General features: G+C 30.1%; 7 protein-coding genes across 7 annotated transcripts; 3 read left to right on the top strand and 4 right to left on the bottom strand.

The window, feature by feature from the left end:
• Nucleotides 1-5,140: 5,140 nt before the first annotated feature.
• GO595_002480 (uncharacterized protein) lies at nucleotides 5,141-5,479 on the top strand (the record flags this gene model as incomplete). The annotated part of the gene is made up of 1 exon (XM_067915394.1): nucleotides 5,141-5,479. The coding sequence occupies one exon, from the start codon at nucleotides 5,141-5,143 to the stop codon at nucleotides 5,477-5,479; it is 339 nt and encodes a 112-aa protein (XP_067777417.1).
• A 449-nt stretch (nucleotides 5,480-5,928) lies between these two features.
• GO595_002479 (putative acetylcholine regulator unc-18) lies at nucleotides 5,929-7,605 on the bottom strand (the record flags this gene model as incomplete). Its single annotated transcript, XM_067915393.1, has 1 exon — nucleotides 5,929-7,605. The coding sequence occupies one exon, from the start codon at nucleotides 7,603-7,605 to the stop codon at nucleotides 5,929-5,931; it is 1,677 nt and encodes a 558-aa protein (XP_067777416.1).
• An 805-nt stretch (nucleotides 7,606-8,410) lies between these two features.
• Nucleotides 8,411-8,671, bottom strand: GO595_002478 (Rps27bp; the record flags this gene model as incomplete). Its single annotated transcript, XM_067915392.1, has 1 exon — nucleotides 8,411-8,671. One exon carries the CDS (start codon nucleotides 8,669-8,671, stop codon nucleotides 8,411-8,413), a length of 261 nt encoding a protein of 86 aa, XP_067777415.1.
• Nucleotides 8,672-9,449: 778 nt separating this feature from the next.
• Nucleotides 9,450-10,127, bottom strand: GO595_002477 (acetolactate decarboxylase; the record flags this gene model as incomplete). Its single annotated transcript, XM_067915391.1, has 1 exon — nucleotides 9,450-10,127. The coding sequence occupies one exon, from the start codon at nucleotides 10,125-10,127 to the stop codon at nucleotides 9,450-9,452; it is 678 nt and encodes a 225-aa protein (XP_067777414.1).
• Nucleotides 10,128-12,622: 2,495 nt separating this feature from the next.
• GO595_002476 (chromo domain-containing protein 1) lies at nucleotides 12,623-15,060 on the bottom strand (the record flags this gene model as incomplete). The annotated part of the gene is made up of 2 exons (XM_067915390.1): nucleotides 12,623-12,665; nucleotides 12,767-15,060. 2 exons carry the CDS (start codon nucleotides 15,058-15,060, stop codon nucleotides 12,623-12,625), a joined length of 2,337 nt encoding a protein of 778 aa, XP_067777413.1.
• A 334-nt stretch (nucleotides 15,061-15,394) lies between these two features.
• On the top strand, nucleotides 15,395-15,868 carry GO595_002475 (uncharacterized protein; the record flags this gene model as incomplete). Its single annotated transcript, XM_067915388.1, has 1 exon — nucleotides 15,395-15,868. The coding sequence occupies one exon, from the start codon at nucleotides 15,395-15,397 to the stop codon at nucleotides 15,866-15,868; it is 474 nt and encodes a 157-aa protein (XP_067777412.1).
• Nucleotides 15,869-16,369: 501 nt separating this feature from the next.
• On the top strand, nucleotides 16,370-16,936 carry GO595_002474 (ras-related protein Rap-1b; the record flags this gene model as incomplete). The annotated part of the gene is made up of 1 exon (XM_067915387.1): nucleotides 16,370-16,936. One exon carries the CDS (start codon nucleotides 16,370-16,372, stop codon nucleotides 16,934-16,936), a length of 567 nt encoding a protein of 188 aa, XP_067777411.1.
• Nucleotides 16,937-18,820: the final 1,884 nt, after the last annotated feature.

The raw sequence follows: 18,820 nt of genomic DNA, 5'->3' as shown, positions 1-18,820 counted from the left end.
AATCAGCTGAATCATTAACAAATTGGATCAAATTTATAAAAATTCGAATAATTCTTCATCAGATTATAAACAAATTGAAGAAGTCAAAAATTTAATGATTTTGTTATTGAAGATGATCAATGGATATAATTTGGTTGATAAATATAAACTTTTTATTTTATTTTTTGTGTTTCATGCGTTTTTGATAGTGACACATTGTTCTATTTCAATATTTACGAAAAAAAATTGATATTGGTAATAACACAAATATCATCAAACTAAGTGTTACACTTATATTTTGTGACAGTACAAAATATTTGATATAAAAAATTAACAAATCATAAATTCCAAAATTATTAATATTATTATTCATCTTGATGAATTATTAAACGTCTGCCATATAACGTCTTCTCTGAAAAAATATTCCAAAAAAGCGCTAAACAAAATTCCAAAAAATTAACGTTCTCTCCTATAAAGCAAAATTTTCGAGCTGCAGAAAGTTCGAATGGATACCAGATTTAATGGCCCTCCCAGAATTGTTATTACAGGTGACTCATGTGTTGGAAAGACTTCAATGGCACGTAGTTATCTTTACCATGATTTTCGTGATAATACACAAAATATGAACAAGCTTGGTACAACCAAATTATTGAATGGAATAATCAACAAATTGAATTTGCTATCGCAGAGGCTTCTCCGTACCGTGGCTACGCTAAATTGAGACCTTTAACCTACGCACCATACGCAAATGTTTTATTAGCTTGCTTTTCATTGGTTAATCCGCAATCTTTTGAAAATATTCAAAAAGAGTATATTCCCGAGTTTGCAGGTACGGATGTCTGCAAGGGCGTTCCGATTATTTTGGTTGGTCTTAAATCTGATTTAAGAGATGAGTATAAACAAAACCCTTCTAAATGCCAACCAAAAGAAGCTCCTATTCCCACCTCAAAAGGCCAGATGCTATACAATGAAATCCATGCAATTACTTACATTGAATGCTCTGCATTAACAGGACGAAACCTCGAACAAGTTTTTAAGATTGCCTTTGAAACAGCTTTGGATCATTATAAAAGCAACCAAAACGACAACAGCAAAGAAAATAAATGTAGTTTTTACTAATTTTTGGAGCAGAAATAAATCAGCAACAAATTTGCTCTCAGCGAATTTTAATAAAAATATATTGTTCACTGTAATCTTTTCATAACTTTTTTAGTTTCTATGGATATTTTGAAATCAGCATATTAATATTACATTTGATGAGTCTCGAATATCTCTTTCTACAGTATTCTGGCTTTTTAATATACCGCTATTCTCGAAATTTAACATGTACCTGTAGTTGAAGATGTGAGTAATTTTATATCATAAACCTATTCCTGTGTACGTTTAATTTATGAATTATGAAAGAGGCAAATTTTTGTAAATTTTGAAAGTAATTTTTAGTCGACCACAGTTTATCATAGAATGAGTCAAAATCAAACAGCAACAACAAATCATAAATCTCAAAACGAATGGGAAACATCTACAACGCTCAAAAACATAATCTTTGGTTTAAATATAGATAATTTTGCTCAATCATCAAATTTTATTATCAGCAAGTTTTGTAAAAAATATCCAATGTCTTATAACATCATTATATGCCGAATGATATATACATCTCTTCTGATTAATATTAATAATTTTGATATATATTTGAGGTTATTACAAGAAATTGAAAAGTATGAAGAAAATAATAAAATCAACGCAAAAATAATAAATTTATTTTCTCAATTTCTACTTAAAAAAAACACACAAGAATCATTATATTTTCTGAATTACATGATTGAGTATAATTTAATTGAATCAAAAATCATCCAAAATAAATTTAAACCATTTTTTGTTCATATTAATCAAGATAAATCAGATAAATATAAATATTTATTTGATCAAGAAAATATTGCTTATGAAGAACTTTCAAAGAATGATTGGGAATTACATAAGAAATATATTAAAGAAGGACATAATCCGAATAAAATTGCAAAAATCATTCGAAATGATGAAATAGAAAAACTTCAAGAAATATCATCAGAAACAAACTTTGATTTTAATCAAATAATTGAACCATCACTTTATGAAAGATGTTCATTTATTAATGAAGAAAATGTTGCATTAATTGATTATGCAGCATTTTTTTCTTCTATTAAATGTTTTAAATATTTACTTATGAATGGAACAAGTGTAGAAAATACAGGTAAATACGCTGTTGCAGGTGGAAATGAAGAAATTATTCATTTATGTGAACAAAATCATTCATCATTTAAAGATGCATATAAAACAGCAATTAAGTTTCATCGAAATGATATTTTTCATTATCTTTATGAAAATAAAATTGAAGATATTAATCAATTAGAAGAATTCGGAGAAAAATGCGTCTCATATTTTAATTATGAAATTTTTACATATATAGAAGAAGAAGGAATGAAAATTAATGAAAATATCATTAATGAAGCAGCAAAAATTGGAAATATTTTTCTTGTAGAATATTTCATTAAAAATGATCAACTTCCAAAAAATATTTTAGTTTTTGCTTCATTTTCAGGAAATATTGAAGTTGTTACATACATTTTAAAGCAAAAAGGAATTGATATTAATGCTAAAAATATTTATTTATTTTATTTGAAATTTATTTTAATAATTTTATATTTCAAAATAATATTTGGAAATTATTTAAATTATATAAAACAGCACTTATGAAAGCATCTGAAAATGGTCATACAGAAATCGTTAAATTACTTCTTGAACAAGAAGGAATTGATATTAATGCTAAAAATATTTATTTGTTTTATTTGAAATTTATTTTAATAATTTAATATTTCAAAATAATATTTGGAAATTATTTAAATTATATAAAACAGCACTTATGAATGCATCTTATAAAGGTTATACAGAAATAGTTAAATTACTTCTAGAACAAGAAGGAATTGATATTAATGCTAAAAATAAAATTTATATTAATAATTTTATATTTCAAAATAATATTTGGAAATTATTTAATACAGCACTTGCATATGCAAATGAAATTATTAATCACTGAGGCGATCGCCAGTTTAAACTTTATCATCATCTGATATTCCATCGGCTTGAAGACACAAGCCGCAAGCAGCAGGAAATTTTATTAAGTAAATCATAACAACGTTCAGCATGCTCATTTTTTAATTAATTCATCTTTTTTTAGTGATTTTTTCTTTCTAATTAGAAAATGTTTCTTTACTATAAATATCCGTATTTATAAATAATAATAATAATAATAATAATAATAATAATAAATTTTATGCTACGAATTTATACTCAGACAATTTTCTTGTTTTGAATTAGGCTTTAGTTACTGAAATATCTCTTCATATGAATTACTAGTAAAAATTTTTCGATTAATAGAAAAAAATAAAAACTCTCTTATGAAATTTTGCGATTTAAACATTATTAATAGTACATTTATTGTAATGATATTTCATCCTTGTTTGATGACTTAAAACCAATTTTTTAACAAGTTATGAGCGATCAAAATTCAGAAATTTTTTTTTATAATCAAGTTACATGTAACTTGATTAGTTTTTTATTTTTGTGCATAAGCTATATATTAACTGTACAAATGCTCGAGAAAAATACCAAAAAAGGTGAATTAACCTTTTTCAAGATTCCCATAATCTTTATTATATTCTCTCATTTTTTTGTTATTATATAACATTATTAAAAAATAAAAATTATTTATTTAATATGTTTTAACATATTTAAATTAAATCAACATATGAATGCATAAATTTATGAGTTTGCGGATTTGATGAGTCTCACATATTTCTTTCGACATTATTCTGACTTTTTAATGTATTATAGTAGTTATTTTGGATATTTAACACATAGTACTGGCACCTGTTTCAGGTATGATGTAATTTTACTAGCAATCAAATAAACGTATGCACCGGACGTTTAATTTATGAATTATGAAAGAGGGGTCTTTCATAAGGCCTCAGCTTTTTACTTCAGAGGAGATGACCCAAAATATGAAGAAAATTTAAAACCATTAGAAATCAAAAAATTAAAGAATAAACTCAATGAAAGAAAAAAAGAATTAGAAAAAATTATAAATGAGCATAATATTTTATCGCGACAATTAAAATCAAAAGATCAAACAATTAAATATTCATCTATGGAAACAGGTGATTTATCTGCAGTTCACGAACAAAATTTAAGGAAAAGAATACAAACTTTGAATGAAAAAATCAATCTAGTTGAAAAAGAAACATTGCAGGTAAAAGACAGCATAAATCATTTCAATTTTAGCAAGTTGTGTGAAGAACAATTATCATTAAAAACGTCAATTGATGATATAAATAATTCCAATAATTCTATGAATGAGTCTATCAAAGATTATATTGATCAACTTTCTAACCTATATATTTCTAATAATTATCTTCTTTCCAATAACATTATTGGGGAAATTAATGTTGGCGAAGCATTCAAAAACAGAATTCAAACCCATATAAATAACATCAGAAAAACGATTAACCAAAATCCTTCCAATAAAAACAGTAAAAGAGACATTGCTCTGAGTAAATATTCGAACACAAATCGAAAAATTGTGAACTTGTTAAACCAAAAAATAGAGAAACAGCTTCAAAAAAGCGAATGCGAATTACATAAAACACTTGCAGCTCTGCATCGTAAGCATATGGCTGAAGTATTTTGTTCGGTTATTGTGGAATTGAACTCATTTCTTGATTTTCTTGGAATTGATAATAATTTTAACTTAGAAGAAATTAGAGCTAAATCACACATTGACGAACTTTAGTTTTTGTATATAAATTGTATTAGTAAATAAATATATATACGTTTTAAATGATATTTCTGTAATTCTTTTTATTATTAAAAAAATTAAAATGTTTTGATGGAAATATTTTTAATGGATTTTGAAGAACATAAATTTTCTTATCATTAATGTTTTTATAGACCAATGATTTGATGTGATAATTTTTCAAAAATATGATTGAATTTTTTAACAAACAAATAAAAGTATTGTTTATATGAAGCTTTTAATAACTCAATATTTTTAATTTTGTTTTCTGTAAAACAAGACAAGAAAAAGAATTTCAAAACAAACAGAATAGTGAAATGTGATATGAAAAATCAGATGGTTCTAGTCGATCTTGTTGGACTTGTAGTCAGCTCAACGAAGGTTGTTTTTCAGTCAATATCCAACGCAATAAAACAAGCAGTTGCACTTAATGCACCTAATGGAAATATTTTTCAAAAATTTACAGGTGCTGTATTTGGTGTTGAATCAACAACTCAAATGCTACCAATAGAAGCCAAGCAAGTTCTAGGAATTGAAGGCAAGGCATCACCAGATCAAATTCAAAATCAATTAAATCTAATGCTTCAGATGAATGATTTATCTAAAGGCGGATCACCATATCTCAATGAGCGTTTCATTGCAGCTGCACATGTTCTTATGAGAAATCCATACTAAAATTAAATTATTTCTTAAAAATTTTAATTTCATTACATTTCAGATTTAAACAAAATAAAAAACTATTACATATTTGAGTATTTCTAAGTTAAGAGGTACATGCCTCTAGTATATTAATCACTTAATTATTATTATTATTTTTAATCTCAATCTGATTGAGTAAGCACATAGTTTCAATTAGAATTTATTATCACCATTTCATCTACACTAATAACAAGACTAAAACTATGAGGTTATCTGCTTTAAATACATTTTCTGAATTTCCAATGTATTTCAGTCCAATATGAAGTTGATATGAATTAATGAAATCTTGTAATGATCGTAATGAGATATTCCTTATTTGACCCATATTTTGCTAAGATAGTGCTCAAAGTTTTGTTAACATCTAAAGATTTCAAAAAATTCATAACACAAACATAAAAAATTAATTTTTAGCAAAACCTCTTAACTTAGGCAAGACACTTCAGTTGTTCCACGAAAGATTTTGGATAAAGTGAATTTGAAGATCCGACCCAAAGTTTTGTACCTTTCATTCGAGATCTTAATTTATTCAACTCTCTTAATTCCATAAATGATATTCCACCTATCATGAACAACACTATATTTTTGTATTTTCCATTATGAGGTGGGATACTAAAAGTGTCAGGGTCAAGTGAACCGTTATTTGCATCGCTAACGGCCTCCGCCACTAACGGGTTATACTTATCGGAGGAATAAGCGCCAGGAATTAGCACTTTTTTGGGGCTCCTCTTCACTCCCTTTCCAATGTACATTTGGAGGTTTCGAAATACTGGCGTATACTCTTCTCGAATGCCAGCGCTTTCCATGTTTCTAGATAGCTCTGTCTCGCTCATTTGGTTACCTTTTATGTTATAAATTGCTAGAAGTCGAATCTTATCAGATTCTTTGATTTGTGGTTTGGTCAGTTGTTGACTAAGCTCAAGTGATGATGCTTTAACTTTGTTTCCATCTTTTAGTCCTGTAGCAATTGTTTGTTCATATTCTGCAAATGGGACAAGACCACTTCTTTCATTAATTTCACTAAGCTTAACAGCCATTGAATATCTATTAATTGTTTGGTTATAAAGGTCTTTCTCTCTTGATATCTTTTTGATTGCTTCTGTTTTAACTTTTGGATCATTACTTAATGTTTGTTGATGAAGTTCTTGGAATCGTCTTGAGCGTTGCTGAACAAATGGTAAAAGTTCTCCAAGATGTACATAGCGATACTCTTCATAAGATGGGTCTTCATAGACATTCAGAGATAGGGTCGAGTCGGGCTTCCCTTCCTCCAGCTGGACGGTTTCGTTATCTATTGAAAAGTGGTCGTAAATCATCGCCTCAAAAGTGAACTGGTGAAGTAGTGGCGCAACAGGATCGGCGCCACGCGGGATTATGAGGAGGAGGGTGGCGTTATTCGAGAACTCCGACTTGATCTCGGGCGGGAATGAATCATATGTTTCAGTGAATTGACGTTGAAACTCATTCGCAAATTGAACACACTTTTGTGTCGATTTCTCAAAGGAAACTAGAGGTGAAGAGCGAATAGAAAAGAAAAACGAAATGAGACCAGATATCATATGATCACATGCAAGCGAAAGATTAACTCGTGGTGATGGAGAATAAAATGAATTTAATGCTTCTGGTGAATTAACTAAGAAGGTGTGATGATCCATTGGTGTAAATTGGATGTAAAGAGATTTGAAGGTAAGAATTCGATTAACAACAGGTGAATTATTAAGTTCATCAATTACAACACCTGATGGAGCATAACTGAAGAGCAAGTGTGGTGCTGCATACTTAGGTTGAGATTCAAAGTCTTTGATAAAGTTAGCAATACTTGTATTTGGACCTAATAAATAGATTGCATGATAAAGTGGGAATGGTTCTCTTTGTAGGTCATATTTCTCAATCAAAACGACGCCATTTTGAATGAGCTCAGACATTGTGAATAAAGCAGAGATGATAGGAATTGATGGAACATCAAGTACCAAAATAAACTTTGTATCCTTATATTTCTTATGTAATTCATCCAACGTCTTCAAAATTGGCTCGCGTGCAATACTTCTGATATCATCCTTATCTACTTTTCTCTTGTTTGCTCGATCATTTTTCATGGATAACATTCGAAAAATTTTGAAAAAGTTTATTTCCAAAGCGAACAAAGTCAGTCAAATCGCAGAATGGAAAACGAATCACAAAGAAAAAGACAGATTTGGGAAACAGAAAATATAACAAATACAAAAACAGAAAATAATGCAGAGTCCGAAATTCTTCATGAGATTCTTGATCAGATCCAATCTTTAAAAAATTTACCAATCGAAGAAAAACAAAAAAGCCTTCAAAAAATGATAGATTTTATTCAAGAAAGTAAGCCTAAAAAAGGTGTGAACGTTTTGTTAAAATCTCTTGATGATTCTTTAGATGAATTTATTGGTGATCCAAGAAAATTTGTTTCTTGCATTTCCCAAATCCTTAAAAGCATTAAAGAAGATCCAGATAAACTCCAAAATGTTATTATGAGATTTATTCAAGAAAAAGAAATAGAACATATTCAAACAGATCATTTTGATTTTTCTTTAATTGATATTCTTCTTGCACAAATTCTTCATCTTTATGGTGAAGACGTTGAGTTTACAAAGCAAATGTATGATTCAATTATTTCTACTTTGTTTCCAACTCCAGAAACATGTTATTTACAAGAATTAATTTCTCAGTTTTTGTTGCTTTGTATTGGCGAAAAAGTTTCTATTGTGAAAAAGAGGATGAGAGCTCTATCAGTTGCACCTCTTTCGAAAGTTACGATGTTATCAAATAAATTGGTTGAAATCACAGAAAGATATGATGCTAAAATTGAAGCAATAAATCAACCAACGGAACCAAAAGAAAGTATAGAAAGTGATTTGTAAACATTTTGTATAAAGAAATTGTTTATGCAGAAATCTTAGAGCGACATTCAACGTTCTCTGCGAGTTTGATACGACCGCCTGTTGGGTATGCAAGGGTAGTGTTGCATTCCTCACAGTAAACTGGGATGTGTGAATGTGAGAATGCTGTTGTAACATTCATGCATGATGGGCAACGGAGTGAAACAAATTCTGAACGTGGGTTTGGTATGAGTGTCTTCTTCTTGCATGTGTGCTTTTCCTTTTCGATTGATGGGTGGAGGATATCACAATCAAGAGTACTCATCTTGAAAAATGCAAGGCCATGAATTTAGCGGTTGTTGTGAAAATATGCGGTTTTGACATGCAATGATAAATGGCCTCCTAAAATTTTGTTGTGGAATAAGTAATTTCTTTAATTTGTAAAATCTTAGTGATGTAGCTACAGTGCCTAGTTTATAGTTAGGTTCCAGATTTGGCGTTTTAATATACATAATTAAAAATTAATATCTAAAAATTTATCCATTCTGAAGATTGCTGATAATTCTATTTTAAATTTTTTCATATGTTTAAATGAGTTCTGTTAGCTAAAAATTAACTTAAACTTAAATATCCAATGTTTATGAAAAAATGTTCAAAAAAGACAAAAAAACGATACATCAGTGAATCGAACCTTGGAAAAAAAGTTGTTTTGCACTCTATGGTGATATTAGGGTCATCTTTGTCCAAGGACCATGCTAAATTTCTCTGTATCGTTGGGATGAAGATAGCCAAACCTAAGCAACTAGACTAAGATTTTAGCTGTTAGTATGAAGCATTGTACACTTGTAGTCATAGATAAAATGGACCAAAAGTAAACAGACCTTATTGAATGTTTCATTTCTCCAAATTAAACAAACTCAACAATATTTCATATGTAACATCATAAAACAAGCAAAGCGTGTACTACATGTAGTGAGCTATCAAGTGCTTGTGGAAAATCATCATTATTAACATTTCAGCTAAAATTCGATTTTTGGATTGCATCCTTCTCAAATGATGAAACTCTATCTTAAAATTCAACGATCGTTTGGTCAAATTGAGATTCATTTATTTAATGGTCCTTCGACTGCTTTTGTATCTGCTGAGAGGTCAACTGTGAAATCAGCTTTTCTAAACGATTCCACTTCAGCAGGAAGGTGCATGTGGAATTCTTGGCTTAATGAAGTTTGAATCTTTCCACTTGCAATTGTAAATCCAAGAACATGACCACCATTCTTCCTTTCGTCATCAATTACGTGAACATGATAACCAGGTATGTTAATGCCAGCGAAATATTTAGGGAATCGGAATCCAATAAGAGATCCCTTCATATGCTCCTTTTTGAACTCGGGTTGGGATTTAGCAACAGATGCAAGTGTTGGGAATGGTCTCTTTTGAGCTGGGACTGAGCGATAGTGAACAAAATCAAATTCACCATCAAAACGAATAAGAAGGGGAACATTTTCATCAGGAATTTCACTATTCATAAATGTAATGAATTCTTCAAAACTCATTTGTTTTGAGATGGTGAATTCTTTTGTTGATTGGAAATTAGAAATAGTAGCAAATGGAGTGCCTGCATCACCAGCTGGTATATATGCAATTCCGTCAGCTTTTAATTGATAGTATTTACCATCAATGAGGATCATTTCACCATCAAGATTTTCGAAGCATCCAAGACCAAAATTACATTCTTTTGGAAGGTTAGCAAGGCTTGACATTCTGTCGAAATTTCCCATCATTAAAGAGTTAGATGTCGCAACTTGGTAAGTTGTATTTGGCTTCATTTTATTTTTATGATCATTTTTATTTTAAAAGAAAATATTTATGTCGTTAATTTCCGTTCAATAATTTATGCCACAATTTCATGTTTTGTTGTCTTTTATATGTTTCAGTGTCTTTGGATTTTCAAAGATTGTTATCTTTAACAAGATTTACAAACACATCTTTTGAATTTCATAAACCTTATTCTTTTCTTTATCAAAATTCACCATTAATTTTATCCCTTCCAAATTTTCTGGTTTCTTCACTAAAACTCAAAAATCTTAATATCAAATACTCAAGCTCACCTTTGTTATATGGTGGAAATATAAATCTTCAATTAATTTCATCCAATTTTGAACATTTTAGCACAAATGTAATTGTAAATCAATTTAGAAAGAAAAAACTTGAAGTTAATGATTCAAAAATAAAGATAGAAAACTGCGTTTTTAGTGATATAACAGCATCACTTCCTGGTGGTGCGATCAATTGTTTTAATTGTACATTCAAAATTACAAATTCAACATTTCAAAGCTGTACATCTTCTAAATCTGGCGCTATTAGAGCATTGTATTCCAATTTTATTATTCTTAACACCAATTTTTCTGGAAATGCAGCTTTGAATATTGGCGCAATCGAATCTTCTAATTCGGTAATGACAATACAGAAATGCATTTTTGCGTTTAATTGGGCCATAGAATCGATATCTACAATTCGAGCTATTGATTCTTCAATGGATATTTATGACTGTGGTTTTATTGGAAACAGAGCTGAAAAAGGCAAAAGCATTTATGCTGTAGATAGTAATTTCAAAGTACGGAATTCAGAATTTTTTAATAACAATTGTGATAATTTTAAAAAAGAATTAGGTTTAATTACAGTAACTGGTAAAAACTCTTTAACAAATGTTCTCTCGTGTAGATTTTTTAGTAACAGAGATAACAATCAAACAATAGTCCCAGCAATCTCATTTAATGGGAACTTAAGCGCGTCTGTAAAGTTTTGCAGATTTGATGAAACCGCCGATAAAGCGGTTAGAAAAGTGACAAATCTTCAGGGCACCCCAAATGTTATAATTGAAAATTGCAAAAAGAATTTAGATATAAAATCGAAATATCAAAACATTCTAGATGAATTTTTGCCATTATTTGAGACACATAAATTAGTGCAGAGTGATTTTGAATCGTTGAATTTCTTATTTTTGGCAATATTTTCATTTATTGGAATTATCATTTTGGTTATGCTATTCTTCACTTGCATCTGCGCAAAGTTGATTTGATAGTTTGTTTTTAATAAATATAATAAAACTCGACTTTTTTTATTACTAAATTGTGAAACATTATTTTTTCGTTATTCTGAATTTAATATTTAATTTCGATTTGTTGAATTTCTTTATTAATCAAACGTAAGAAACAAAAAGCCAAATACAAATTTATATCATGATTTATTATTTAAATCTGTCAATAAATAATATTTATTTTTCTTTTTTCACATTTCTATTTTATTTCTGTTATTATTTTATTTTATTTTTTATAATTTTTCTTCTTCTTCAACAATTTTATTTAATTTTTCTATTTCGCTCTTTATCACAACTTTATATCTTAACGCTATCAATCTTCCGTCCATTTTAACATCCCTTACTGTATATTGTCCATTTTCTAAGTTAAAAGTTGAATAACCATTTGAGTATACAGATTCGATCATCATTTTATCATCCGAATCTGTCCACCATTCATAAGGCTTATTTAATTTCATTCCACAGCCCTCGAATTTATTATATATAATTGAATTACAAATCATTTTTTGGATTCCTCCAACTTCTGATTTTAAATATTTTTCCGATTTCGATTGAATAAATTCAATGACATTATTGAAATTTTCATTTGGCAATTGAAACTCGTAACTTTTCAGGACTTTACACACAAGTGGATAACTTTTTGAGGAGATTACATTGACCATTGAAATCAACAAACGAAAAATTGTTTCTTTCACCCATAAAGGAGAAGTTTTGTTATTTAACGCATTTGAGATGACGTCCCATTTCCCGAAGGTAATTTTGCAAGCAAATGATAATAACTCATCCAATTCATTCAAATCCCAAATATGACATAAATCGAATTCATTAAATTGTAAAATATTTGGAAATTCATCGAAAACGAAAACGTTTTCTTTTCTTCGATGGTAATGCTTATGTCTATGTATGTTAATTCTTCCATGTAAAGGCTTTTCTATTACTTCTCCAGGTAATATTCGATATCTTCTCTTCAAATGATATCTTTCATGATGATGTACTTTTTCGTCGATTTTTTCCTTTTTCACATTTTCATTATTTTGTACTTTCGGCCCATCTTCATCGAATAAATATTGGAAACGAATTCCAATTTCTCCGAATTCTTTATCGAACTTTTCATTCTTCAAATATTTCACTTGATTTTCGACTACTTCACGAATCGGACGAAAGATATTAATCGCAGCATTACGGAATATATCGAACAGCGGCAAATCTTGAAAATGTTCCGCTGCAGCTGCTAAATAACTTTCGTGCGTATTTGCCGAAAGTAATCGGATGAATAAACAAACCCTTTTTTTAGGTTTCCGTTGCGCATGTGAGAAGTAATACATTGGATTATATACTCCATCGAAGACAACAATCAAATCCAACAATAACGATAACCAATTAATTGGATTTGTTTCGAATTGCGCTAATATTATTATCTTTTTGTTGCTTTTAGCTTCTTGTGAAAAATCGTCGAGTTTCATTCGTTTAACACCTAATGGGCCAATACGTACAAATGGAATCTCGAATGCGCCTAAATATAACTCGATGATGTCGAGAATTGTCGTGTCGCGACATAAAACCATTAATCGCTTCTTAGTGTTTTGCGCATATGTTATTAATTGTGTTAAAACTCGCATCTTACCACAGTCTTCAAATCGCTTCTTGTTGATTTGCGATTTGTTCCCACGTATTAAGATGTCTTGCGAGTTTAACACAGATGGAAAATTTGCAACTGCATTAAGCTTCATAAAGATTTCATAGAGACGTGACATGTCAACACTTTCTGCAGGTTGCGTGGCTAAATCAATGTTTTCTAAGATTATCGACTTATATAACTTCTCTTGTGGGATTAACATTGGACAAAAAACTGTTAATTCATCATGTAAAAATGTTGAATCATCTTGCGAATCAATTTCTTCGTCTTCATCTGTGCGCTTCTTAATGATTATTTTCATATGAGAATTAATATCAGTTAAGTTTATTCTTTCTCCATATATTTCAGAATAATCAACAGTAATAATTTGATAATCAATTTTGGGGTACTCCGCAACGAACCGTTTAAAAACCGGTGCCGATACGACGAGAACGTTAAACTTCGGTTTGTTTTCTTCATTTATAAAAGTAAATTCTTTAATTTTTTCAAATTCTTCTTCATCATCATCAGGTATCCCGACCACTATTAATTCGGTATATACTGCCATTTCATTTATTACTAGTTGATATAAGACAGGTGCCACCACTATTAAAAAAGGACCATTTATTCCTTTTTTTTCTTTTAATATATATATTAAAGTCGCGAATTCAAGTCTTAAAATAGAGCCAATGTTTCCATATAACATTGCGTTTTGTCCACTATTATATTTATCTAATAATGCTTCGACAGCTTTGTTTTGTGGCTCATCTAATGAAAATTGACTCATGATATCAATGTCATTGTTTTGATCGACAACTTCATTTTCTCGATTCAGTAATTGTTGATATCTTTCGATTAACTCGGGCTGTACTTTGTTTACGTGAGTCCAAGTACAATGTTTATACCCAAGGCCACACCATTTAACTAAGCATTGATCTTCTTTGATGTCAAGAACTCGCTCGATCTCAACAAAAAGAGGATTAAAAAACGGTTCTTTGGTGCTAATTCCAAGTTCTTTAAAACAAGAAAAAATTTCTTCGCCATTTTCATGATTAAAAATTTCTTCACGATTCATCATGACTATGTCAGAATATGAGTGCCCTTTAAGTTTGACGCAGTATTCAAGGCCTTTAAGCCCAACAATCTCATCGATATCGCTTGGCGGAAAATTAACATGTGGTGGACGAGGAGCACGGATTTCGGGTTCTTCATAGACTTTGGTCGGTGTCACTGGTTCTGTAGTGTTTTCAGAGGTATTATGGTCTGATGTATTATCTGTATTAAAATCATTGCTTTTGGAAACGTCTGGTGATTCTGTAGATTGTTGGACGGGTTCGTGAGAAATGGATTCGCGTGGGGATAAGGAACGAGATATGTGAGATTCACTGGATTCTCTGCTAATTCTTCGAGATTTGCTGGGAGAAACATATTTGGGAACATACTCATTGGGATCTACATTTTTACGCGGGCGGCCTCGACGTCGTTTGGTTGGGACAGAAAGAGGAACTGGTTCCTCAGATTCTGATAACGTATTTTCATGGATAATTTTTCCCCAGAGTTTAGGCGGAACTAAATGTCTTTCTGGCGGAAGGAAAACAAGTTGAGATGGATCAGGGCCTGTTGGAAGTTGGACATTTGATACAAATATTTTTGCTTGCTCATTAAATATATGTTTATCTGTTTCATCTGTTTCTCCAATGATGGTTTGTGCAGGAGTTGGTGGGGATTCTGGAGCTTCTTTTTCTTTTTTGATAATTTTTTGATTATTTCCAAATTGAAAATAATTTTCAAGAAAAGAGCCTAAAGAAATTTTTTGATTTTTTTGCGAATTTTTCCCACTAATTTCATCGATTTCTGATAAGGTGTTGGAAATAATTTGATCAATCTTGGATTGAAGTGGTTTTGAAGCAAACAAGTGGTTGGAATATGGACTCTGCCTGGATTTATTGGTTTGGGCATTTTCTTTACTTTGTTCTTGATAAGAATTTTGCTGGTGGTCCATTGTCTCAACTGTCATAAACGGTTCAAAACAACCGAAAGAAAAGAAAAATTGAAATAAAAGTGACAAAATCAAATGCATGAGAATTTTTATGAGGGTTTACAAAATATTGTATGACTATATTCAAACAATAAGACAAACATGATCAATAGTAAAAAATTGATTTTGGTGACTTCAATGAAAGATACCTTGCAAAAAAAGCATTAAGTAAACATTGGTTGAAGCTGTAAAGGAGAAATTTGCTTTTGAAGGAGATCTTCTTTTTGGAAGATCAAGAAAAATTTTAAACGGTTTATGCTTCAAATTAACGGTTTATTTATTCAAAAAGTGTATTAAAATGAAGATATTCTTTGTTCTTTTTATGACATATGTAGCCGCAAGAAGAAAGAAATTAAAAGAAATACAAAAAGAAACTTCAGATGATGAACCTGTTGAAACAGCACCTGAATTTGGAAAAGTTTGGCATCCAACATCTAAAAAATGGGGTCATTATATCGGAAGAGGACCACATGCACTTGTTGCGTTTATTGAAAAAGATGCTTCTGGAGCTCAAATGTCAGCAGTTATGGAGCAGGTTCTTGGAATGATTGATAAATCTAAACTTAATCTTGTTGTTGCTGAAAATTGGCAAATACCCGAAATAATAGAAGAGCAAGGGATTACAACATTTCCTTCAGTGAAATTTTATAAATCAGGAAATAAGAAATGGTCGTCATCATATGAAGGGTTCCCAAGTGCAAAATCAATTGCCAAATGGGTGAATAAACAGGTAGAAGAGCTTGATGAGTGGGAACATGATCAAGAAATTTAAAAATTATTTGTAATAAAAAATATAATTCTTATTTCTTTCCAATTAAAGAAATTATTTAAAGGAACACGTGTTGGATTATATTACAAATATTTGAAAAATATGAAAATCATATTTTTAATTCATAATGGTAAAAATTAATATTTCCTTGTTTCTTTAAGATGCCACTTCAATTGGATTCGTCAAAAAAGTGGCGTATCTTCTCAATCTATTCAAATTTTGAATGCTGTTAAAGGATCGTTATAACGATAGTTATGAAAACATACATCATATTACACATAATTTCATCATAGGAATGAAAAAGCTGTGATACTTGGCCAGGCGGTTCATAGGTGAAGAAAACCTGATCGGCATTATCTAAAAGTGTCGTTTTTCATCGGTGTACATGAATTTATGTACAGAAAAAGTTGTTAGCTATTGAATAATTGAATAATGGGGCATCCAACCGTTGAAATTCTCCGATAGGCATTTATTTTGAAACCCCTTGTGTCACTTGTTTGTCATATGGAAACAAAAAGCTTCAAAGTTGTTGTTCTTGGTTCTGGTGGTGTTGGAAAAACTTGTGTTATCTTACGTCTAACCCGTAGTTCTTTCGATCCAGAGTACATTCCAACAATACAGGATTATTTTAATAAAGATATGACAATAGATGGCGTTGATTACACTTTGAAAATCATTGATACTGCTGGCCAGGATGAGATGCAAGGAATTACAGATGTTGCCATAAAAGATGCAGATGCTGTAATGATTATGTATTCGATCACATCGCAGATTTCTTTTGATGAAGCTGGGCAGTTTCGAGAAAAAGTGTTGAGTATTTTTCCAAACAAAAAAATTAATATGGTTTTGGTAGGAAACAAATGTGATCTTGAACCTGAGAGATCTGTTTCATTTTCCAAAGGGCAAGAACTCGCCCAGCATTGGTGCTGTCCCTTCTTTGAAACGTCAGCAAAAAAGGAAATTAACATTTATCAGTCTTTTGAATCTTTACTTAAAATGTTAATATCCGAAACTAAAGTTGATGATGATAACCAAAATGCTAAAGAAGGTAAATGTTGTATAATATCATAAATATGATTTTAATTCTATTCTTTGTAACATCTCATTAAAATGTTTTCATATTAAACAAACGAAAAGTCCTTTGAAAAGTGTCGTAACGATAGACGGTTTAATAAAAATAAACATTTCAAATTTCTAATTGGAAATGGGTGTTTCTTTTCGCAGGCTCCAAATTGGTGATTATCAAAAGGGATTTCTTGACTTACTTTCTCAATTAAGCACTGTTGGAAATGTTTCAAAAGAAAAATTTGAGGCTCTCTTTAAAAAAAGGGAAAATAATCCATTATATCATACATTTGTTGCTGAAAATGATGGTAAAATAATTTGTAGCGCAACGCTGCTAATAGAACATAAGTATCTTCATGATTGTTCACCTGCTGGTCACATAGAAGATGTTGTTGTTGATTATTCATATCGAAAAACTGGTTTAGGCAAAAAACTTATCAATCACCTAATAGAAGATGCACGTGCTAATGGATGTTATAAAGTAATTTTAGATTGTGAAGATAAAAACATTCCATTTTATCAAAGCTGCAATCTTTCAAAGCATGGAAATGAGATGAGCATTTACCTCTAGTAACTTGCAACTCTTATAATATGGAAAATAAATCATTTGGTATATTCTCATTTTTTCAAAAAAAAGTTCAAATTCAAATGCGTTTGCTTCTTGATAAATTTAAAATTATTTACACGTTCGAATTCATTTACTATTTCGAATTTCGGTTCATCATATACAAGCAGGATTTATTTTCTATGAATACTGGTAATTCCAATAATAATTAAATGCAATTGCGTTCAATCAATCCGACCAAAGCTGATGTTAAATTCCATTTGTATGTAATTTATTTAAGTAAAACATTGTGAAGATTTCTATATCTTCAAAAATATTTATAATGTAATGTGTTGTATTTCAATGTATGTAAAATCCAATGAAAGAGTATAAAAAACAAAAAATTAATTGACTCATTTAAGAGGATAAGATAACAGAAACGGAATTAAAACTCATTGACCATTTTTTTCCTAACGAAATTATCGTTAACCTAAAATTATTACAAGCTATTGTGTTTGAGGAATTCTCCAAAATGTAACTTTAAAAATACCAATAAAGATTTTTATGACAACATTATGTTTAATTATTATAAAAATATCTTATCCATAAAGCTGGGTGATTTGAATTTTCCTTTTTAAAATTAACTAAATTTAATTTCATTTTGATCATCGTCCATTAATAAGAGTTTGACATTATCTGATAAACCATCCAACAAGAAGAGCTTCATTTTCAAAAATTTCAAAAATCCATCTTTGAAAATCTTTTGGCTTCCGGCGCTCTCATTTTCAAAAATTTCGGTTAGATGTATTTTGTTTCTGAAAAGTGAATTGAATTAACGGTCAATATATTCAATATGAATTTGGATTTCCACCCATTTCCAAAGTTCCTTCAGCATCGGTTTTCTCCATGCGTATTTTGCGTATTTTCACACGAAGTCATTTCCGTCAATCCCGGTATTTCTAAGGAAATTCTGGAAACTTGGAAAAATGTAATGAAACAATATCGTGCAAACGTTCGAATGGTTTTTCCATATTCAATTCCAAATATCAATACAGCAGTTGCCGAGCTATTAGACATGCGAAATATTTATCCAAATACAACACCATTTTTTTATGTTGAAAATGAAGCATCTCTACCAATTCACGGTGAAATCCATTCAATACAATTACTTAGACAAAGGCTCTTTGAAGCCGATTTTCTCCCATTTTATTGCTTTCCAGATATACCAATTGCGATTATAATTTTCAGACATGATCGGGAAAAAGCCGGAATTTCATTACCTTTTTTTCCAAAATGGTCCCAAAAGCCTATTTCTTCTGTCCATCCCACCATTCTCCAATATCCAT

Source organism: Histomonas meleagridis (assembly GCF_020186115.1).
Source record: "Histomonas meleagridis strain 2922-C6/04-10x chromosome Unknown contig_18, whole genome shotgun sequence".
Lineage (NCBI taxonomy): Eukaryota > Parabasalia > Tritrichomonadida > Dientamoebidae > Histomonas > Histomonas meleagridis.
Note: the sequence above shows the minus strand (reverse complement) of the source record. Positions and strands in the feature narration are given on the sequence as shown.